The following is a 24878-nucleotide window of genomic DNA, read 5'->3' on the forward strand; positions in this document are numbered from 1 at the left end:
TTAAAAAGGGTGACTATATGACTATTTCATTTTTTTTCTTTTGCTCTTTTCGGTCACAGTGATAATCAGGGGTTTCTCCTTGCTCTGCACTCAGAAATCACTTCTGATACCAGCTCGAGCAAAACGATGAACAAGGGGAGGACAGTGTCACAGTCCACATGGGAGGCCTGGGAGCGAAGCCAGGGTCAGCCGCGTGCAAGGCAAATGCCCTGCCCACTGTACGATAGCTCCAGTCTGACTTTTCATATTTCTATAACACTGTATTTTCAACTGATTATGGAAAACACTTTATATCTACTCCATAATGTACAGGAAAAAAAGGCTATGTAAGATCTGTAATTCAGAGAAACAAAATAAACAAGCGATAGGGATGGTGAAGAATGGAAGAGAATGGGGAAAACAAACACACACACAAAAAAAACCTATGCTATTCTACAAATGTATAAGACTAAGAAGACCTTTTCTCCTAGCAATACTAGTAATACTGCAATATTACTAGAAGAAAATTTGGGAAATCCTATACTTGACTGAAAGAAAAAGGACAAGAAAGAAAAACAAACTATAAAGGAGATGATGTTGAGAAGATAATTCCACAATCCAATTACAAAGGAGATAGTTGTAAGTAATAGCACAGTTACTTGCTTTAAATTACCCAGTAAATTTAAAGCGAAATTTAAAGCAAAATGAAAACTAATATATGTTTAAGCATCTAGGATAAAAGATAATTTGGTCTTACAGCTTTACTTAGACTAAAACTTCTATTATTTACTCTAAAACCTGATTATTTTATTCTTTTCATCTGTATCTTAGCACTACTCTATATATGTGGTAATAGTCTTTAACATCTCAGCAATCCAACTAGAATATCTTTATTACTACTAAACAAGCTCAAGTAAAGCAGTCCATGTATTAAAGACTATTTCTTCTATATCATCTAAGAGACAGTGGGGAAAATGCCCTGCAAAAACAGATATATATTTTCCCTGAACAGAACAAAATAAAATAACAATCCTTTTATGTTCATTGTAGAAAGTGATTATAAGATATTTTAATCGCTGGAAACACTAAAGCAAGTTAATTCTTTCCAAAGGCTTCTTTTCTATATTAGAGTCTTCACTCTAAGTTTTGATTCTGAATAAAATTATCTGCACATAATTTATCTTCAGATAAATTCATATCAGAGCTAGCAATGCCAGAGCAAAGATTCAGTTTTAACAGTAAATTTATAACAACTTAAAACAATTCTAAAAATCAAACTTATATAAATAGAATGTCCAGTTTTCAAACAACACACAAAAGCTCAGTATAGTGTTCAATATGAGAAAAAAATGCAAAGCCAAGAATATGTTTTAAAAAAATTTTATCTTTTACTATATTATCACAACCTAAAATGGAACCACATGAGACAAATCTTCAAAAACAGTTTAAATAAATTTTTAAAGTTACATATAATATTTAAAACAACTTACTTGTAATAACCATCACTTTTGAAAATATAGCTTTGACACTGGCATCTGTCTATAAAACAAAAAAATTGTAAAATTAATATACCCGGATCACACTCACATACCCTGAAAAGTAAATAAACAAAACCTAGTCACTGATAATGCTCAGGTCCATGCCCACACCATGCTCTTCCTTTTGCTGTGTCTAAAACCCATATGAATTAAACAAAAGGAGGCAGTAAGCTCACACTCCAGTCATCACACCTTCCCTTACCCTGTTCTGTCTGCCTCCAAACAAAAAAACCATAGCTAACTTCATTTATCTTTTTTTTCTACTCTTTGAGGGTGGGGAAATAGAGGAGGAGGCTACAGGGTCATATCCAGGGTTGGATGGGGATTCGGCCACACTCAGCTGTGCTCAGGGAACATTCCTGGTGGTTTATGGAAGAACATTTGCAGTGCTGGGGATCAAACATAGATCAGCTGTACGAAAGGCAAGAGGCTGAACCCCTGTACTCTTTCTCAGATTCTATACTGATCTTTTACGAAAGGATAGTATTTTTTCTTTCATACTGAAAAAAACAGTCACCTAAGTTTAGAAAAGAAAGAAAATACTCTGAAAATTTTCTAATTTCTTTGCTTTATCTCATACAAGACAATTCAATATACAACTCTGATTTAGGGAGTTCCTAAAATTTTCAAAGATTATCATAAAACATAAAGCGAAAACACTGAAAAATGCCACTAACATATGTAAATATTGTCATAACACAAAAACTGTCATTAACTTAACACAGAAGGTATTTCCAAGAGCACTAGTTACGTGCTATATTATGTTACTTCAGTAATGTCTTCACCATTCTGCTGCATTCAATACACTCCGTAAATTCATGTGAATAATGCTTATCTTTAAGAATGCAATTCACTGAATCCAGATTTTTTCTGAATAACTCTGATGTAGAATGTGTTAGATAAACACTGGAATAAAATCAAATAACAAACCCTACTGAAAAGGATGTTGCTAAGAGAAGCCAGAGGCATGGGCTGGAGCGATAGCACAGCAGGTAGGGCGTTTGCCTTGCACGAGGCCGACCCAGCTTTGAATCCCAGCATCCTATATGTTTCCCCGAGCACCGCCAGCAGTAATTCCTGAGTGCATGAGCCAGGAGTAATACCTGAGCATTGGCGGGTGTGACCCAAAAAGCCAAAAAGAGAGAGAGAGAGAGAGAGAGAGAGAGAGAGAGAGAGAGAAGTCAGAGGCAAAGCAAAATAGAGCTCAAGAGAGAATTCAAAAATAACTAGAATCTTAAATATTTGAATGAATGTTGAAGCATGTAATATTTTTGTAACTGTTTAACAAAGGAGGAAAGAGGTAATGATGAAATTTTAAGAAACTGTCCCCTGGTGGCAGAAAGGGCAGGGATGACAGCATCAACAAAAGTAGTGGAAATGACAAAGTCATTTTGCATGTCAATGAGTAAATCAATTTAGTCAAACGCAGCAGAAAAGCTGCACAAGGAGCTAAAGCAGATCTGAAAAGATCTCAGACTTGAAGGTCAGAGAAAGAGCTCAATGCGCTGGAACACAGGCTCTGCATCCAGGAAGCCGAAGCTGATCCTGGCTTCTCTTAGCTGAAGAAGCCCTGAGCACTGAGGATGAACCACAAACAAAACAACAACAACTTTAAAAACAAAAAGGTCTGACTAAATAGCAACCAAAAAATAAATAAATAAATAAATAGTCACTGTTCACAGCAGCCAAAATCTAGAAACAACCCAAGTGCCCAGGAACAGATGAGTGGATAAAGAAACCCTGGCACACGCAATGGAACACTACCTGGCAGTAAGAAAAGTTGCAATCCTGCAATTTGGTGCTACATGGATGGTCTGGAGAGCATCATGCTGAGAGAGAGTAAGAGGGATAGAGAGGGGCAGACACAGAATCTCTCTCATAAGTGGGACATAAATAAACTTGAACAACAAACTGGAACAACGCCCCAAAGGCAATAGAAACAAAGAGCAAGAGACCTGGTTTTCAGTAGGAAGCTTGCTGAGGAGACGGGTGGAGGAGAAGTAAGGGAAGGGATCAGGTGGAGGGCAAAGAGCCTGCCACTGCGGGGGGCAGACACTCGTGAGTGGGTTGGTGTTAGGACACTGCATGCTGAAACGCAGTCACAAATATCAACGGAACTTTGTAATTCATGGTGACTCAATAAAAAAAAAAACACTCTCTGACTGTGATATATATATATATATACATATATATATATATATGGGTCTTCCCTGTAAAATAAAAATATGAAAATACAAAAGTAAAACACATCTGTACTTATTTTCTAACTTTAACTTTACAATATCTACTATGATCTTGGTATAAAGTGAACATCAATGAAAGATTATTAATTCTCGCAAGTTCCAAACAAGTTCCTTCAACCCACAAGAATTCAATTTAATTTGGATAACTTCATTTGGTTAAGACAATTTAAAGGAAAATTCCACATAACAATGAATTCTCACTGGTTGAGCCTGGTTTTATAATTTCACTTAAGACCGAACAGGAAAATCATGATACCCTCCCAAAATCTTTTTCAACAAGGGGAATATGCTCCCACTAAATAACTCTTACAGGGCAGTGGAAGTGGAAAAACTTGTTATTTGATTACAGTCTCACAAATCATGTCACACATTTAAAATATCACTTGGCCATTATTACAGCATCAATTATGCCTAAAAATAGATGTAATCACTTAAAAAATCCATATAAAAGATTTGCTTTAATTATGATTCACTCTTAACTATTCATCTTTAAGTAATACTTCTCCATCTTAAGTAAAAAAGGAAGCAATATTGTACTAGGTGGCAAATGGAGCATTTTATCCCACTTTCTTAAGGAAAACAGAATTACTCATTATTATGAGTAACTCATGTTGTATTACACTGTAACACTGTGACCCTGACCAAAAACACAGGTTTCTCTGCTCAAACTGTAATTTCAGTGGTTTTCTCCAACATCCTCTCTTTCAGAAAAATAACTAAGAAAAGTAAATTCCCTAAAACCAGTTTTTAGTCCTTCGTTAAATACATGGAAAACTCATTTTCTTAGGTTCAATATAATCAATAAAGGGTTAAATTATGGTCAGAAAACTATAATTATTAGCTTATAAAATAAAGTATTACTTATTTGAAAATCTCAGACAAATAAGTACACTGAAATGCTTTACTACTTGTGATTTGAAAAAAATATTTTAATTAGTGAGGGGTTGACTGATGTTCTATCGCTTTGGTCCCCCTATAATATTTTTTAAGAAGAAATGAAAATATATATTCATACAACAGCTTTACATATGAATGCCCAAAATGACATACTTTGTTGTAACCCAAAACTGAAAATTGTCTCAATGTTTATAAACTGGTTACAGGAGAGACAAAATGTGATACATCCAAACAAGTGTTTTTCAGCAATAAAAGAGAGCATACAATACATGTATAATCCCATTATAAATGAAATTTAAAATATTGTCATAAATTAAGGACAACATAAAGAAGACTGTTTATTGTATCTAATTTGTGCTCCCTACCCAACAATGGTGTCACATTCTCAGACTGAACCACCCACAAATAAAACTGCAAATAATACAAAAAAATAATACAAAACAAGAGAGACAAAAAAAAGTTAATGAGAGGGTCATTACATAGCACTAAACCGAACAGGGTTAGCACACTTATTTTTAGAACAAACAGGCAAACCTATACCTAGGAAAACTAAAATTTTCACACCTTAAAATGCAGAGCTCGCCGCTTGGAGCAGAAAAGCAAATGGACTTGTGTTGATCCGCGCCACCAAGCCTGCCCGGAGGGGGAAGGGCATTGACCGGCCCGCCCGCTCCTCTCTGGAAAGAAAGATGGCGGCCGCACGGGAGCCTTGTGGAAAGCGGGTTTGAGCCGGGCTCGGGGAAGCGGCGGGGACCTCATGGGAAGGGGGGCTTTGTGGGCCGTCCCCCACGCCCCACCGGGGTCGCCGGCTGCCCCCCACGAGCGGCTCTCCGGCACGGCCACGGCCCCGGAGGCACAAGGACTTAGCACAGAGAACCAGCCGCTTGGAGCAGAAAAGCAAATGGACTTGTGTTGATCCGCGCCACCAAGCCTGCCCGGAGGGGGAAGGGCGTTGACCGGCCCGCCCGCTCCTCTCTGGAAAGAAAGATGGCGGCCGCACGGGAGCCTTGTGGAAAGCGGGTTTGAGCCGGGCTCGGGGAAGCGGCGGGGACCTCATGGGAAGGGGGGCTTTGTGGGCCGTCCCCCACGCCCCACCGAGGTCGCCGGCTGCCCCCCACGAGCGGCTCTCCGGCACGGCCACGACTCCAGGGCACAGAAATCAATCTCTTAACTAGCTAACTTTTAATAGAAATTCTTCCAGGGTCAATAAGTAAAATAGCAGAAATTCAAAACCGCGCGGCCGCGATAGCGGCCGCGCGACATCATTTTATTCTTAAACCAAGTTCTAGAAAGCAAATCATTTCACAACGCTGTTTCAGCATGTCTGATTGGGGGGGGGGGGGGGGTCGTAAACTCTAAACAATAATTGTGCATCTTCTATCGAAATAATCTATCTAGTCAAAGTAGATAGAGTATTAACTAGAACTCATCTGCCTCATAAGAATTGGGAGGGGTGGGAGGTGGGGGTCTATTGGGGTTCGGGGTTAAAAATGAGTATTGGTAAAGGGAAATGTGTTCGGTATCTACATGACTGAGACCTAAACCCGAAAGCTCTGTAACTTTTCCCACAGTGATTCAATAAATAAATAAATTATAAAAAAAAAAAAAAAAAAAAAATATGCAGAGCTCTACTGGCTTCTACAGTATGAACATTGAGCATACATTTTTGGTAGAAGGTGGAGTGTTCATTCTGCTTTGGACTAGGGAATTTTTAAAAAGTAGTATTTTGGGGGCTGGAGGGATAGCACAACAGGTAGGGGCATTTGCCTTGCACGCGGCCAACCAGGGTTCAATTCCCAGCATCCCATATGGTCCCCCAACACCGCCAGGAGTAATTCCTGAGTGCAGAGCCAGGAGTAACCCCTGGCATCGCTGGGTGTGACTCAAAAGGAAAAAATGGTAGTAATATGAACAACGATAGCTTTGATAAATTGTACCTCTAATAGGTCTAGGCACAACATGTGTTTCATAACAAAAACAAAACACTGGAAATTATTTTAAATATCCTCAAACTAACTCTGGTTTCTCTTCAGATCATATATATCTTTCAGCTTTTATTAAAGATTTTTGTGGAGAAGAACAGTCGAGTCTTGACTCGATACTTGGGGGTCCTGTGTTTCATGAGACAACTAAAAAAAAAAAAATTCCCTAACTAAAATAAGACACAGCTGGATGAACTCCAACATTAATTTATAACAAGAAATAAGCACTATGTTAAAACTTCCATGGTATTAATTGTAAATGAAAATACCAAGAGATTTAATTATAATCGATAATTAAAACTTTGCAAAACAAGGGGCTGAAAAGATAGCATAGCTGGTACTTGCCTTGTACATGGTTGACCAGGGTTGAATCCCTGGCGTCCCAGGAGTACCACCAGGAGTAATTCCTGAGTACAGAGCTAGGAGTAACCCCCTCCCCTTCCCTCACTTCCAAGCATCACTGAGTGTGTGGCCAAAGTAAAAAAACAGAAAACTTTGCTAAACAAGAATACAATAACAGGAAAAGCCATTGTGACAAGATAAAGTATAATTTGATTCCATTTTGCATGCTTTCAATGATGCTGGAGTTTCTCATTTTTAAGCTTAAACAATAAGAAGCCACCTCATTTCCAACTACACAGCAGCAAAGCAAAACTGTTTTCCTGTTGGGTATAACTTTTAGCTAACAGAGTATATTTAGATTTTTTTCTTTATAATTAAAGTTCTTAACAAGCATAGAACTGGCAGTGAGCGGAGCAAGCAGCCGCCAGGGCGAACCAGAAGACCCCTTCTCGGCTAAGGTGCCCACATAAGCACCTAGGCCAGAGGGGACTCCTGCAATTTTCTAAGTGCACCAGAGTAAAAAATCACAGAATTATGGGCCAGAGAGATAAATGTTTACAAAAGACAGCCCAGGTTCAATCACCAGCAACCCTCATGGTCACTCAGCACACAGTCAGGAATAGTCCCTGAGCACCACTGGGTGTGTCCACAAAACTAAAATACGGTGTGCTTAGGGATCACAGATTGTAATCAGAACAGTACCACACTGTATTAGTTGTTTAAAAGTAGCAACAATGGTAAAGAGAAATCAAAATACAGTACTGAGCATCAAAGGAACAATTCCTTTTTCTTATTTTCACTTACTTTGGGTTGCTTAATTAAGTCAAGCAAATCTTTTACTTGATGTCTGAGCAGATTTTGACATTTCCACATTTCATTCAATGCTCTGAAAAACAGAAATATGTGAATTTAAATAATACAACAGGAGAAAAATCCTTCCAGAATACTCAACTGTATTCCCCTCTTTCAGAGTTCAGATTTCAATGGCTGGGAGGGTAAAACATGCAGCATGCAGCTGACCCAAATCATGTACAGTCCCCCAAGCCCTGCCAAGAGCAGAGCCTCAAGCAGTCAGGTATGGTCCCATCCCCCCACCCCCCTCCCCCCGGACAAAAAACAAAGTTTAAATCACAAAAAAAGAGGTGCCCTATGGTAGAACTCACAGGATTATGCACCTATGGTGTATAGAGAGGAAAAGGAATCAAATGTAACGGCTCCTAAGCACTACTTGGGAGATGACTAAAACCAAATAAACAAAGAGGGAAAAAAAATACATAAACATGGTAGGAATCTGTATTACTATACATAGGGACGGAAACTGAGCTTTGGAAGTAGACACAACGTGTTCTAATCCTAGTTTTATCTCTAATTATTTGTACAACTCTGGGGTTCTGTTTACCATGAATAAAGGTGATCAGGAAAACCATCACCTTTACTACAGGACAGCAAGCTATGCAAAAAGAAACAGGACGGTTTTACAAAAAGTTGTTCATAACACAGGTGTTCATGGCTTTTGAATGTTCCAACACCAATTCTACCACATAGGTGACCCTCCTCCACCACTGGGATCCCCATTTTCCAAAGTACTCCCCAAACCTAACCCCTTAGCAGGTATACAATAATTTATTTTCTATTTCTTGTTACAACTAAAAGGCTAATGGAATTATAAAAAACACTTCAGTTAAAAAAAAAAAATTGGTTTCTGGTAGCTTGGCAGCCACACCCACAAGCCACCTCACTAAGAGTCATGATCCAGAAATTCAATGTAAATCTCTCGAAAGAGCACAGAAGTAACGCCACAGATCTGCCTCACAACCCACGCAGGCTGCTTCATTCAGGGCAATCGGGAAGGGAGTACATGAAGCTCCTCCCTGTCCCCAGGACCCAGCCCCAGCAAGCGGAAACCTCCAGAACTCCACCATCACCAGGCTCACTGCTGTCTCCACACACTCAGACAAGTCTCACCCAAAAGCGAATCTACTCCTGGACATCTCATACTTTACACCACCAATATACAAAGAGTAGCACGCCACATCTGACTGGGTTTAAAGTAGAAGGCAACCAATCTTAGGGGGAAATAAATTTCTACAGATGGATACATAAGCACACAGTCTCAACATGTTCGTAATCTCTTATAGAAGGGCTTAATGGCTCCTGGGTGAAATTCAACAATCTTCACATACTTTCCTCTAAAAAACCTTTTTGTCTCATTTTTAGTGGATTATTCATAACAATACAAAATAAATTACTTCAGTTCTGCTTTGGGGGCAGGATTTGGGCTTCACGAAAGTGGTAGAAAGGTATAATGGTGTTTGAATTGGTGTTTGAATATTAAATGTAATCAAATATTGTGAACAACCTCATAAGAATTAAAAAATAATTTGTAAAAATTGTTTCATCTCCCCATGAGGTTTTAAAAAAGTACATGGTTACTATTTTTAACTTTTGTAGATCAAAGAGCCCCAGCAGCTGAAGACCTCCGGAACCAGCTACAGCCACACTTAAGACCACTCTCCACACATTCGGATGAGCCTCACGCTTGACGGAACCGGCAGAGGAACCCAGGTGTGTGGGACCCGGAGCTGAGATCTCCAAGCCTGCTCGGATTGGGACTGGTCCTCCTCCAACCAGCTCCCCCATCTTCCAGTAGCTAGGCGTTATACCCACCAACTGCCCCCGGTGCCATGTTATCCCATCAACGGCCAAGACCCAGAGACTATAAAACCCAGCTCCCAGAAGTGCGCAGCCAGCTTATTATCTTATTACTCTTGGAGAACCCGGCAGGCTACCGAGAGTGTCCTGCCTGCACAGCAGAGTCTGGCAAACTTCCTGTGGCATATTCAATATGACAAAGCCCAGTAACAATGATGGGTCTCATTCCCCTGACCCTGAAAGAGCCTCAAGTGTGGCACTTTCTAAAATCTCAGGGCTAGGACAAAGGAGACTTTACTGGTGCCTGCTCAAGGAAATTGAGGAACAACAGGATGACAGTGATACAGTGTAGACCAAAGGTCTTTGTTAAAACTACTCAACTTTGCCACTGTACCTGAAAAGCAGTCAAGGACAATGTACATTTCTATGTCTGAAAATACCCAGGTATCAAGAAATGTACATTTCTCTCCTCTTCCTCAACCTTTCTTAGAAGAATATTTAAATAGCATATATAAAAGTTCCACAGGGTGAGTTAAAAGTCCCATTAAATAACATGAGTAAAAATCATATATGACTTCCACTACTTCTAACGTCTAGTCAATTAATCCCAATAGTTGCAACTGCATATGGTGAAGTACTAAGGGCCTACACTGCCTAAAACCTAGAGCAAATGGAACTTTTAGACTTTTCTAATTTTCCTCTCAACAATTTCCTTGGCTGCAGCAACAGCACAGCGGGTAGGGCATTTGCCTTGCCCGTGGCCAACACCGCGGACCCGAGTTCGATTCCTCCACCCCTCTTGGAGAGCCTGGCAAGCTCCACCACATGGCAAAGCCTGGCAAACTACCTGTGGTGTATTCAATATGCCAAACACAGTAACAAGTCTCACGATGTTACTGGGCCTGCTCGAGTAAATCGATGAACAACAGGAGGACAGTGACAGTAACAACCATTTCCTAGCACAACACAATTTAGTTATGTCTCCTTCGTATCCAAAATTCCAACTGCTGATGAAAACACCCATACTGATGAAATATTTTCTGCATGAAACAGGATCATAAAAATATATTTGTGGGCCGGAGAATAATACAGCAGGTAAGGCGCTTGCCTTACACAAGGCCAACCCGGGTTCTGTCCCCAACATCCCATATGGTCCCTGAGCACTGCCAGAAGTGATTCCTAAATACAGAGCCAGGAGTAATCCCTGAACATCATCAGTTGTAGCCCAAAATCCAGTGTATGTATGTGGCAGGCAGCAGTGTTTAATGTAATTTTCATAATGCTTTAAAGAAAACACAAAGGTAAGCAACAAATACAATGATATTTTCTGAATTATAAACGTCAAGAGATATAAAAATCAAATTCCACAAGATCTTATTTTTTAATTGTTGAAAAAAATCACTGTTAAACTCATGCTAACAGCAGTACTTTTATTTCACAGCAGCAAAGTTTCTAAAAAAACTGAGTTTTATTGTATTTAACAATTTAAATATTTATATTAAATTGTTAGCATTTTAAAGTATTATTGTTATCTCCTCCACCCCGCGCAAAATCCAATATACTGAAAAAAAATTAAAAGAAGAGAATTTGACATTTGAAACATACTTCACAGCATTTAAATCCAGTGTGGCATACAAGTAATATAAACACTTCATCCGTTCTGTCGTTTCCAAATTATGGGGAACCATGTACTGAGCAAAGATCCGCTCAACAAGCAATCTAAAAAAGAACATGAAGATAATAGTGCTAGTTTTTAATGCATGTATTTAATTTGTACAAAACACAGATTCTTCTGAGTGTCAGAGATATAAGGATTTAGTTGGATATATCGGAAACAGTTTGACAGCCGGCTTGGCTAAAAACCTTTGCATGACCCTGGGTAAATTATGTTAAAGATTCAATTTCCTTCTCTGAGTAAAGTAAAAAAGTAAAGTAAAGGCCCTCCCGTTGATCGTCGATTTGCTCGAGCGGGCCCAGTAACGTCTCCATTGGAGACTTTGTTGTTACTGTGTCTGGCATATCGAATACGTCACGGGGAGCTTGCCAGGCTCTGCCGCGCGGGCGAGATACTCTCGGTAGCTTGCCGGGCTCTCCGAGAGGGGCGGAGGAATCGAACTCGGGTCGGCCATGTTGTCCGCTTGTAGTAAAAGAAAAAATCCTACTATCAGGAATTAGAGTATCTAGGTAGGTTGCATGTGGCTGAGCCCAGCTTCAGACCCAGCACATCCCTCAGGCCGCTATGCACTGCCAGGGTGGCTGAGGTGACCCCAGCACAATTCTGTGCTCTCACACTGGATCACTAACCTGAGTGAGAGTGTCTCCAAACCGAAACACAAAAACAGAAAACAAAACGCCACAAGTGAGAGAAACAAAACATCTCTAAAGTTAAAACTAAGAAATTTCTAAGATTCATTTGAGCGGACTGGTTAAAAGTACACACAAACTCCCCAAAAAGTGTTAACATCATCATGTAGATTTCTGTGCATCAAGGTTACAAACATAAAAAAGTCGAAAGACTTGAATTTTATTTCAAAAAGAAAGAAAGAAAAAAAAAGTAACTGACGTTTCCTAATCAAACATACCACAGTTTTAATTCCTTCGCCACTTAAAAGGTAATTCATAGTTTGTAATAGTTTGTAACCTATTATAGGCAAAAAACAATGGATCCCACCAACTGTCTGTTAGTAAGTTCAAACAGAATTTCAAATTTAACTACTACATGGTTAGAATCCATACAGCACCTAACCTTATGCTGGAACAGAAAAAGACTGAGACATCAAAAAAAGTTTTTACGAAAATTTGCAAACTTCCCTTTTAAACATTTTAGGAATTTTTTTTAATGAAAAAAATATCTTATCCAGGGCCAAAGAGACAGTACAGTGGGTAGGACACTTGCTTTGCAAGCAGATCATCTGGGTTAGACCCCTGGCACTCTATATGGTCCCCCCCAGTCTGCCAGAAGTGATCCCTGAGTGCAGAGCCAGGATTGAGAACAGTCAGGTTTGACCCAAAATAAAAATATATATATATTAAAAAATAAAGTATCTTGGACAAAACTTTATTTTTATTTAAATTTCAATTATGAAAAAACAAGGATCCTTACAACACATCTATAAAATAAAATTTATAGTTGTGCACATTCTTACTTTGAAATACTACTGTCCAGATTTTGTAAATAAAGGCTAATGTATAAACTGTATATTACTGCTTAATTTATGGCTTTCATGGGATGGAAATTAGCTGCCTGTACTAAAAACTGAGAACGGAGTTAAAAACTATAAAAAGAAGAGTTTGTCTAAAACAACAGATCAACAGTTTTGTTAACACCAAAAATCTTACATAAAGTATCCTTAACTTACCGATCATCAATACTATTTTGATAATATATATGAAGCAGTTTGTCTTTGATCCATGAAATCTGTTTTGCAGCATCTTTTCCAGCTGCTGATTGTAAAGCATATTTCTTATAGATCTGGGCAAGTCCCATCATGGCTTCTTTGCGTACTCTCCACTTAAGATAAAAACAAAAATGCTTTCATCTTTAAAAATACTTCCCTTTTTTTATTAAATTTATGAAAGTCTAGTTTTCCAAATTTCTAATTTACACATTTCCCATAGTCTCAATGAATATCACTTTTAAATTACTGTATCAGAAACAATTATTATGACTATATCCATTGTATAAAAAACACGTAGTTTTATGCTTCGGTATCACAAATCCATCACCTATCCCTAAAAAAACAAATCAGTCATATCTACATGTCATCACTTAGAATTGGTGAGAGAAAGCTACCATATTTTAAAAAGCAAAAGAAGTTAACTAATTGGATAAACTTGATACAGATACAGCCAATTTTTTTCTAACTTATGTCTGTATTAAGCATACTTGTATCAACAATGGTGATTATAACTATTTTAGACACTAGAGATATATATGACATTGTTCTATCAAATGCTCCCTGTACAAGGTCCATAAATTATTCATTGTGTACAACTGTGAATCAAATTGAAACATAATAGGAATGTATTCAACTACTTTAAAATACATATTGCTTCAGAAAATCTAACACTTTTCAATCTTAAATGGATTTAGTGCTATAGTTGACATTAACACAGTCCTGTAATAAGAAGTCAGTGATATTTAGCATTCTATAAATGGGCAGAGATTACTTTCTTTTTTAACTTGTCAGTCATCCTTATCAATATTCTTCTCTTGCTTTTTCTTTCCATTCACGACAATACATACAGTTCTTTTTGTTTTGTTTTCACACTCAACAACGCTCAGGGCTTACTCTTGGCAGGCTTGGAGGAGCATGTGGGGGTGTCAGGGATCAAACCCAGGTCGGCTTCATGCAAGGCAAGTCCCTACCCACTGCACTGTCACTCTGGGCCCGAAGACAGTTCTTAAGTCATCTACTACATAACCTGCATGCACACAGCTCTTAGTTTTATCCTCAGTACCACTGCAGAGCTCCTGCACGTCTGGTGGCCCACCACCTCTGGGTCAGTGCCGTATCACCTCACTGATTCCAAAAACTGAACCATCAGGTGCACACAGCCAGGCTGAGTATTACCTATCAGAAGTGTTCCTGGCCATTGAAACACTGCTTCGGAAGCCCCCACACACCTCCCGCTCCAAATAGAAAAACTCTAAAAGTCTTCCCCATGAAACAAAAACGCAATCTGTTTACAAAAACTTTATGTCTAACTCATTACCTTATCTCTAATTCTTCCAAACTATCTTAAGAATTTAAAAAGCATATCCTATTATTATCATGATCATACATACAATCATTCTTTGATATACTATGAATTAAGTGGATTTACAACCAAAGCAATGATGAGAAAAAGTATACATAAATTATGATTCCCAAGAACACACAAAACCTAGCCAAATTTCAGGTCTTAGGAAAATGGGCATTTGACATTTCAAGGGCTATTATCCCATCCTACTGCTAATCTCCCTTTTCTTCTTTATGCCTTTGGCCTTTTCACTGTTTTATGCCCCAATAAAATATTTAATTTTTTAAAAATCCAGATTTATCAGTTCAAATAAATAAATTTTTCTGAAGATTTGTAGATCTGAAGAGGGGGAAATGATGGAATTTCTGTCATCTGGTCTCCACCCATAACCAATATTACCAAAGAGAAAAATACAGGGGCTGGAGCAATAGCACAGTGGGTGGGGTGTTTGTCTTGAACATGGTAGGCCTGGGTTCAATTCCCAGCATCCCATATGGTCCCCCGAGCACCGCCAGGAGTAATTCCTGAGTGCAGAGCTAGGAGTAACCCCTGTGCATTGCCGGGTGTGACCCCAAAATGCAAAAAAAAAAAAAAAAAGGAAGAAAACTACAGTGACAGCACAATAAACTCTTTAAGGTAAAAACACTGAAAAGCTTTGACCTAGTCAAAGCTACTCATAGCTACAACAGACCTTCCCTTGTCTACTGCTGGCTGACACCTAAATGCACTAAGGATTTCAACTCCTCACCAAAATTACTCTAAGCAATGAAGGCAGGCGATGGAGAGGGAGAAAGAACATTTACTGACTACCAAAATATACTCCAAGCAATATAAAATACATACAAAACAGGATCTCATTCTCTTTTCAGAAGTTACTGATTAATAAGTGAAAATGGTGGATACTCACTCAGAAAGGAAGGGGTGGGGGTGGGGGGGGTCACAGAACACAAGCTAGAGGTATGATGCCCTGCTGGGATTAGCTTTGCCAAGATGAAAACACATCTTTTACTTCCTAGATCTTGGAAATTATAATCCAAGCAGAAAGAAGACTACTAACTGATACTCTTATGAATGGGAAAAGAAAGAAGCCAAAACCTAAGAGAAGTGAAGTGTGTCAGAGATCTTGTCACTTAAGACACTTACGAAAACAGTGTACAGGCTGGATGGGATATCTGACTACCGTTTACAACTGTTTTATTCTGGTAATGAGAATAATGTTAAGAAGGAAAATTAATACAATATAACCTGATAAAAAGTAAAACTTTCTCATGAAATCTTAAATACTAGAAAAGTCCCCCCGGTAAAGGAGCTGATAACATTTAAATCTAAATATCTGTAAAAATGAAAAACGGTAAATTACTCTTTCTACTTACCCGTTTGTCTAATGTTCTTTCTCTCACAAAATTAAGTAAGTGATCATTGACCAAAAGAATATCCTTTTTAGCAGCTGTAACTATAGATACAATAACATCATGTCTAATAGCTTCCTCGGGGTCATGGGACCTCACTTTAAGATATTCTGAAAGATAAAATTGTCCTTGATTAAAACGGAGTTTTCACAACTACAATTGTTTTCAGATTACATTGGAAGTAAACAATGAAATGGAAATAAGTAGAAGGCTAAATTTTCTAAGAATTAAGATCAGGAGGGAGGGAGGGTGGTAAAACGGAAGCAGAAAGAAAATCATTCCTTCAATCAAAACACAAGCAACGTAGATCCCCTATCCATGTGGAGAACGAGTAGTTGATTCAGGGGTCCTTAACTCACTAACAGTCCACATAAATAAACAAACACAGCAACATGAAAGTTCTCACTTTTGAGAGTCCGGGATGTGCCACACAGATAGAGTATAAGCTTGACGTGAGTGGAGTCATAGATTTGATCCCCAAACTGTCTCTACCCAGAAAAAAAGTTACTTTTGTCTTCAACTGGTCAGAAAAAATGTTACCTTTGTCTTCAACTGGTCAGAATACTCAAGGTGCTGAACTTGGGAATAGCTAAGAGTATCGCTTTACTAGGGAAAACTGAGTGAAGTTACTTAAAAACTAGTATTGAGACACTGCTACTCATGAAATAGAATTACAGGAAAAACCATGAGACAAAATGAAGAAAGGCCAAAGTAATGAGAGAAGAAATGGGACTTCATACCCAAACTGGTACCCTCCACCCACACTCAGGAAAATCCTAAAAAAATTAACCCTTATTCCCTGATAGCCTAAAAAACAATTCCTCAAGAGGTACAGCACCTTCTAGTAGAAAAATAAAGCAAATATGGAAAAATGTTAAATCCAGTGACAAGTTAAGTTGTTCCAAAAATCAGTCTGGATGAAACAGAAACAGGAAGTCTAGCAGATGATTTTTTTTTTGATCAATGACTTAAGACCAATGGACACTAATATAGATTAGTGTTGACTGATACATTAACAAAAAAAAGAAAGCATGTCCACTCTTACCAGTACCAAGTCCTAGGGAGAACAGCCCTCCCCACCTCGAGGATGGGGATGGCTTAAAGGCGGGGAGTTAGAATGCAGGAATTCAGAGAGGAAAAAAAATATTATCACTGTTTATTTCTGAGTCACATAACAATATTCTTTTAAAAAAAGAAGAAGAGAAAAAGAGTACACGGTAAGGGCCAGACAATTGGCACAGCAAGCAGGTAAGGTGTCTGCCTTGCATGCAGCTGACCCCGGTTTGGTCCTCCACTCCCACCCCGCAGACTGGCAAGAGTTGTCCCTAATTAAGGAGCCAGGAATAAGTCCTGAGCACCATAGGGAGGGACCCAAAACTTCCCCCGACCACACACAAAAATATTTTATAGTACGATTCCTAGAATTAATGAAGAAAGTGGCAGCATACAAATACACATACACCTGTAGTTTTGTAATCAGAAGTTTTTTATACTACAAACTAGTGGAAAGCAACTGGGGTGGGGGTGAGGGGGTGGGGAATAGGAAGGTTTATTTTTGATACCTATAATAAAATCAAGATATCTATTTAGCAAATAGCAAATCTTTGTCATGAGGAAATAAATTAATTTTTCATACTTCAGATATGTACAGAACTACTACAAACTAAAAACAAGAAAACACGAAAAACAAATTTTTAAAAGATGGGTTTAAAATTTAAAGACACGTGGATGGTCATGGAGAGTATCATGCTAAGTAAAATGAGTCAGAAAGAGAGGAAAAGACATAGAAGGACTGCACACATTTGTATGTGCACCAGACACACTGGTGGAGGGGTGGGTGTTCTAACATTGTATGACAGAAACACAAACATGAAAGCTTTGTGACTGTTTCTCTTGGCAATTTATTAAAAAACCATAAAAATTTAAAAATAATTTTAAAATATTTAAAGGCACTTCATAATAGAAGATTGGTGGACCAGACAAACAGTTCAATGGACTATACATAGCCCACGCTTTGCACGTAGGAAGATCCTCAGGTTTGATTCCTGACAACACATGGTCCACAGAGCATACCAGGAACAACCCCCAATCACTGAAATGGGAGTAGTTTCCAGACACCACCAAGTTTGGCACAAAAACAAAACAATGAGAGAAAGAAAGTTATTATCAGCATGTACATGGAAAGTTGTTCAAACTTCTCAGTCCTTAGAAAAAATACAAACTCTTCTTTATATTCTTCGAAGAATGCTGTCAAAGAATAGACAATAGAGCAGGACCTAGGAGAATGACTGAAGCAAAAAAGGCAACATCAAATGTTGGCCAGAGGCACTTAAGTGCTCGAAGAGCCATGATCCAGAGACTCGCAAACGAACCTCAGAACGGAACAAGCTGCAGAGATACCTCTGGACCCCAATTATTTAAAATTTTAGAATTGCAGGAGCGTGCGGCTGCACGACATCTCATATATTGAATCACTGTGAGACAGACTCTTACAGACATCTCGTACTACTCATAACAAAGCAAAAGAAAACAAACTATCGAGCACCTGCCTGTGGGGCAGGCTTGGGTGGTAGCGGGAAAATACGCAATAATGGTGGTGGGAGGGTGTCATGGTGGTGCGCCTGGTTGGTGTTGAAATATTGACTGGAATCAATTACTGAGAACAACTTTATAAAGATAAAATACAAGAATTTTTTAAAAACTGTTGGCTATCGGTGGGAAATGCGCACTGGTGGAGGGATGGGTGTTTGATCATTGTATAATCGAAACCCAAGCACAAAAATGTGTAAATCTACAACTGTACCTCATGGTGCCTCACTATTAAAAAATAAATAAATATAATTAAAAAAAAATTTGTAAGAAAAAAAAAAACTGTTGGCTACAGGGTCCAGGCATGTGACTCGGAGCAGAGCACTAATCTTGCATGCAAGATGCCAAGAGTTCAACACCTGGCACCACGCCACATGGAGGGTGCAATCCCCTTTGTGACTCTCTACACAGAGCAACCAAAATACGTGTGAACAAAGCAAACAAGCATCAAGTCCCCTGATGTTAGAGCAACAAAGAGAAGGGCAGGAGGGAGAGAAACGTTAGCTAAAACACTAAGAACTTTCTCTTAAGCCTTTCTGGCGCAAGTGAAAAATAATACAACGGACACGAAGAACTATGACTCTGGTTTTCTTTTTGTGTGGTGCCAAGGGAGGCGGTCAGGCAAGCATGCGAAGCAAGTGATCTCTTTTTCAAAAAAATTAAGTGAAGTAGTTTTATTTTTAAAAATTCACTTAAAGAAATGGAGGGAGAGAAAGGCAGGGACATACATCCAAGAGGGAACATGGCTGTCTCCAAGGGAGGAAAGGCCTGGCATTCTTTACAGCTGAACATGTACCTGTACTGTGACCATCAATTTCACGCCTAAGTATTTTCAAATAGAAATGAAAACATAAACCCACAGAAAAAACATGTGGACTTAAATGCTCTTTGGAATCTTAGTCACAACAGTTTCCCAAAAAGGCCCAATTTTCATCAAAAGGAAAAATGAACAGATAACGACATATGAACTACTTAAAAAAAAGAATAAGCAAATAATACAGAAAATATCATGCTAAGTGAAAGCAGTCTGATCTCCCAAGCCATCATAAATAGATAATATATAGTCTAATAATATATAAAGCTCAATAAAATAGCCAGGAACTATATGGAATACACAGTTACTAATTACTATATTAATTACCAATTAAGAGTTACTAATTAGATATGAAACCCAAGGAATTTTAATTAGCTCAAATTATGCAGAATTTAAAAGAATAAAATTTAACTAGAGACCTTATATGAATGACTGGGTTCAATGCTGACAACACACAAAACAAAAAGGGGTAACCTATTTCAATAAAGAAAATTCAAAATCTATTAAATCTGTTAAAGCATAAAATAAAGTATTAAAAGTTTTATAATCAATCTCTAAAGTCTTATAAATATTACCATTTTTATCATGTCACTAAAGTTATTTTCATAAAAATGACAATGTTTAAAGAGGAAAATGAAACATTACTACATGTTAGAAAATCTCCTTGAAAGCTGAGTAATAAAACAAAAAACCTAAACAGAAGAAAGCATCTCTAAGAATGGTGTAAACTGGGATTGAGAGCACCCAGAACAAGGTGCCAACAGAGACTAGAGAGGACAGTACTGGGATTAAGGTGCTTGCCTTGCGTGTGGCAAACCCAGGTTCCATCCCCCATATGGTCTATTGAGTACCACAGGAATGATCACAGAACAAGGAGTAAGCCCCAGCACTGCTGGGTATGGACAAATAAGTAAATAAAAACAAACTGAATGCATGTTCTCCTTTTAAAAAATTTAAAAAGTACGGATTTAAAAGCAACATGAGGAAAGACATTTAGAAAGTAAATTCTGGGGCCAAAGAGACAGCACAGCAGGTAGGCCTTGCCTTGCACATAACCAACTCTGGTTTAATCTCCTGCATCATATAGGATCCTCGAACCCACCAGGAATGACCCCTGAGCACTACCAGGTGTAGCCCTCTCCCCAATAAAGCAACCAAATCGTACTGCAGATAATAAACTTAAAAAAAAAAGAAAGAAAAAAACAACAATGTCAATGACTGTTTAAATACATACGCCTGAAATATTTTTAAAATTGGTCTTACTAACACAATATTGTCTCTGATAATTGCAAGTTTTTAACGCGTTTCTAAGTAGGCAATACAGGGCAAGTACATCAGCAGCCTGATGGTGTCTTTAGACTTCCTGATACCCCCAATTTGCTGCTGTGCCTCTGGCCAGACCCCAACAACTTGGGACCTAGTTTCCAAGATATTAAATAGCCAAAAGTTAAGTATGTGGGAGCCACGCCCACAAACCACCTCCAGCTCAGCTATACAAGCTCATTTATCAGCTTAGCTTCAGAAACCCACAAATGAATCTCAAAAGAGATCAAAAGCAGCGGTAAATCTCTAACTCACAAAAAGGCTGAATAGACCAAGGTAAACTGGAGGCAGGCGGGTTAGGCTGAGTTGGTTTAGCCTGGTGCCTGCCAAGCAGAGCCCATGGCAGTCGTTTGCTCGACAATCCCAAATCACTGCCATGCCCCAATGCCCCAGGTCTGTCTCAAGACAAACCTCAGTAAGTTATCAACCTGCTGAAAACTCAGAGATACAGGTTTTGTGACTGAAATCTCCTGATTTTCTCGGAGTCAGGATGGGCTACCTTGTCCCACTTCCCTAGAGTCCTGGAAGCACTGGCAGTCATCCCCATGAACCAACCCGAGGGTCACCATGTAAGCTCTTCTACCAGTCTTGCTTCAGAGGCCCATAAATAAATCTCAAGAGATCAAAAGCCACAATGAATCTCAGACCTGCACAAGGCCAAATAGACCAAGGTCAAGCGGAGGGGATCAGGTCAACCTGGTGCCCACCTGAGCAAAGCCCCTGGCAGCCACTTACTCCCACAATCCAAAATGGCCACCATGGCCCCAGCCGGATTCCACCGTGGAGGGACAGACCTCACCAAGACATAGACTGCTGAAAACGTAGGTATGCAGTTTTTGTGAGTGAAATCTCTAGGATTTCTCCAGGATGAGCTACTCCCTCACACACACACACACACTCCCTGTGCTTCTGGAAGACTCGGCCAACATGTCCACTTTCCAAAGCTGCCACCCAGTTAAAAAAAAAAAAAAGCTACTCCAGCCTTATCTTCCCAATAAAGATACTGAAAGCCCTGAACAAACACAATGACCTCCCAGTACCTGTGCTGCAAACCACAATGCATAAAAGGGGAGAGAGAAAGTCAAGTGTCTGCCATCGAGATAGGCTGGGGGGATGGTGGGAGGGAAACGAGGGACACTGGTGGTGGGACGCACACAATGGTGAAGGAATGGGTGTTGGATCACTGTATGACTGAAATCCCATCATGAACTGCTTTGTAATGGTCTATCTCGTAAATATTCCATTAAAAAAACTTAAAAAAATCCTCAGCACAGTAACAAAGGACTAATTTTTCTTATGTATGAGACAGATTATTTTGCATTGTAAAATATGTAAGAACATTTGTTCTGTGTATATAGTACCTGTTAAGTCCTTTGCTAAATCAGGATGGTTCATGAGACAGTGGCTAGCAAATTTCACGCATTCTAGGCGGATTGGCACGTGGATATCATTAAACCTGATAAAACATAAAGACACAGTGATCTTTAAAACAAGAGAAACGGGTATGGAATTAGGCTTGTCTTCAAGTTTTCAGTTTATGTATATACTACGACACTCTCCTATAAAAACTATTTTTTAAACTATACACTTTGGCTCAAATGCAAGAAACAAACAACAAAACTGGACTGTCATTTCAAATTTATCTGTTCATACAAATGTGTGTACAGAATTCATAGATACATTACCAAGATCCAATACTGTGTTTGAAAGCAAATTCTTCAAAGTGCTCTTTCTTAAATATAGGCATTCACAAACATTCCACAGATCTTGAGCTAAATCTTGCATAATTTTATTACTCTGAAATTGTGCCCAAATTACCCCTCGTTAATCATCGTTAAGTATTAGGCTTTCTCAAATATCAAAGACAATTTTCAAGACCAAAATATCTGATTACGTACCAAATTAAAGTTCTCTGATTAACTTTTCAATCCCCCCACCACCCTTTTTGGGTAGAAACGCCAAGTTAGCGGAGGTGCTAGGATCTACTCAGGGCCTGGAGTTGTCAAGACTCTGGCTCCACCACCCCCAGGCCCCTCTCTCTTCCCTTTTTGTTTTCTTACCATTGATTTGGTGAAGCAATCATTTTGTACTTACGTATGCAGTGTTTTTCTGCATTACATTTTGCTAATTAAATTGTGTGGGGTGAATTAATAGGCTCCCCTCCTCTCTGCTATCTCCTGCAAACTGATAGTGAGATCAACAAACCTGAACATACTCTCATTTTTTCAGCAAGTCTATTTCATAGATAATACTATGTTCCTCAATCAGAAAACATGTTTAGATATCTCTAAATCACTGATGTTCAAAGCCTAAATACGTTGCAATATAATAAAAAGGTAACAAATTTCCATTAGGACTTTTGTTTCCTCCAAAAGTATCTGGGTAATCCAGCTCCTGGCTTAAAGACTGAACATTTACATATAAAAATTAAACTTTTAACACTTGAAATTACTTTATATTTAGTTGTTTAACTCAATTAAATTTGTAATGTATTTCACCAACTGTCGGTTTTATTTAAGGGGAAAGGACTAGAAATCAAACTAAAATAACAATGGGCTGATATTTATAGTTGAACTCACCTGGTTGATTATTATTGTGCTACATAAGAGATCAGAAATCCAAGTAAGAATTTAAGGCTTAACAAGCACTTATAAAAGCCTATAACCTAACAAATAAGGAAAATAAGGACAAAAGACTTCTCGTAATCATTTAAATGGTTGAAATCATCTTGAAATAGAAAAAAACAGTGGTTCTGATTAATAAGGCAAATATTTCAAAGCAAACAACATTAGAATCTTTAAATCCTATTTATTATTTATGGCAGTTAACTGTTATAAGGATAATTTGAGAAGGGAAAATCCTCCTTCACATCAGGGTCAAAGTAGGAAGGCTTTTAACCACGGTGGTTATAACATATTCAAAATGAGAAAAGCCTTTTGAAAAACAATGAAACGAACCTCCTTTACAGGAAAGAGAACTATACAACCCACTCAAACTTTCATAACCAGTTCAGGAAGTTATGTGACTAGAAGCATACAAGGAATTCAGGTTGTAATTTCCTTTAAATAAAAAACGTAGAAAGAGATTAAGGAGTAGCATACATACACATTTACTCTGTACTACAGTATCTCCAAAGTCACCCTTTACGAAGGGATTAATTTAACAATTTTTTCAGTTGGAATCAATCACTTGGTATGCAAAAATGCATTTCAAGATCATAATAACATGAAAATGTTATTACTAAGAAGAAAATAAGATTAGAAGGAAAAAAAAAACTTTTAAGTATGGCAAAGTCACTAACAGCAAGATTTCATTTTTAGACTTCAGATAACAAGCAATGGGTGATGTTTTAAAACAAAAAAGTATTTTACTTGTAAACGGTACATCAAAATCATATACCTGCCCAAGTAGCACTGCCAAAGTGGTTTGTTTTGAGAAGCCAATTCTGAATCCTTTGCCCCAAACATTTTAGCCAATAGTTTAACAACTTGCAGTCGTTCCTCATTATCATTGCTCTACAACGAAACACAACCACAGCTTTAGAACACTGAGGGTAGACAGAAGCAGAATACACAGCTTTTGCACGATATCCCTTCGCCTCCCAAGTCTACAGAAAATGTTGCAAAATCACACGTAAAAATGCCCAAGCAGGGTTGGGGATGCAGCTCAAAGAGTGGACTATGTGATCTGCACATGTGAGACTCTTGGGTTCCATGCCTAGGTGGCACCACATAGCACCCTGAGCACTACCAGATGTGAGCCCTGGAAGCTCTCATGCACTCGGTGTGACCTTGTTTCTGAAATGCTCAATATAGATTTTGAAAAACAAGACACTGTTTGTAATATTATAACCATTTCAAATTTAAGCACAGTTCCTTAAGGAAAATGAATCCCAGAGTTAGCTTAAATGTTAGAAACCATCTCTACAATTAAGGTTTATTTCTATTCAAACTGAAAAATAACTCATTAAACTGACTTGACTGTTGAAAACTCATTTTGGGTCTTGAAAAAGAGCCATCAATCAGTAACAGGTATACAGAAAACAGTAATTCTGCATCACTGCACATGACTAAGATCTTTGTAAATAGAAATATGTCTGAAGGTTCCCAGTAGGATAGTTACATCAACTACATAGACAGTTACATCTTATCCCAGGTTCAGAATGGAGTTCAACAAGATGATGAACTCTTGCACACACAAAAACTGAAATTTCTGCTTTTTATAACATACTGCAGGATCCTAGGGCCAAAAACTCAATTACTGATTTTGAGACCTCCAACAAATGACACAGTGGTTAAATAAGCCAGTCATAATATTAAGCTTCAACATATAATGTGACAATCAGAAATTATCAGAAAGTTCTAACA

The 24878-nt window shown here is 38.4% G+C and overlaps 1 protein-coding gene across 7 annotated transcripts in view; it reads right to left on the reverse strand.

The window, feature by feature from the left end:
- PDS5B (PDS5 cohesin associated factor B) overlaps positions 1–24878 on the reverse strand; it is a 175620-nt gene that overhangs the window by 55476 nt on the left and 95266 nt on the right. For all 7 annotated transcript variants that reach the window (XM_056107927.1, XM_056107926.1, XM_056107928.1 and 4 more), the window contains exons 9-15: positions 23911–24026; positions 21873–21967; positions 15750–15895; positions 12993–13144; positions 11239–11352; positions 7786–7867; positions 1470–1518 (exon numbers count right to left, since the gene is read on the reverse strand). In XM_056107927.1, coding sequence (XP_055963902.1) covers positions 1470–1518; positions 7786–7867; positions 11239–11352; positions 12993–13144; positions 15750–15895; positions 21873–21967; positions 23911–24026 — 754 coding nt within the window. The remainder of the gene's footprint in view (positions 1–1469; positions 1519–7785; positions 7868–11238; positions 11353–12992; positions 13145–15749; positions 15896–21872; positions 21968–23910; positions 24027–24878) is intronic.

This window comes from Sorex fumeus, unplaced genomic scaffold, assembly GCF_029834395.1.
Source record: "Sorex fumeus unplaced genomic scaffold, SorFum_2.1 ptg000183l, whole genome shotgun sequence".
In the NCBI taxonomy this organism is placed as follows: domain Eukaryota; kingdom Metazoa; phylum Chordata; class Mammalia; order Eulipotyphla; family Soricidae; genus Sorex; species Sorex fumeus.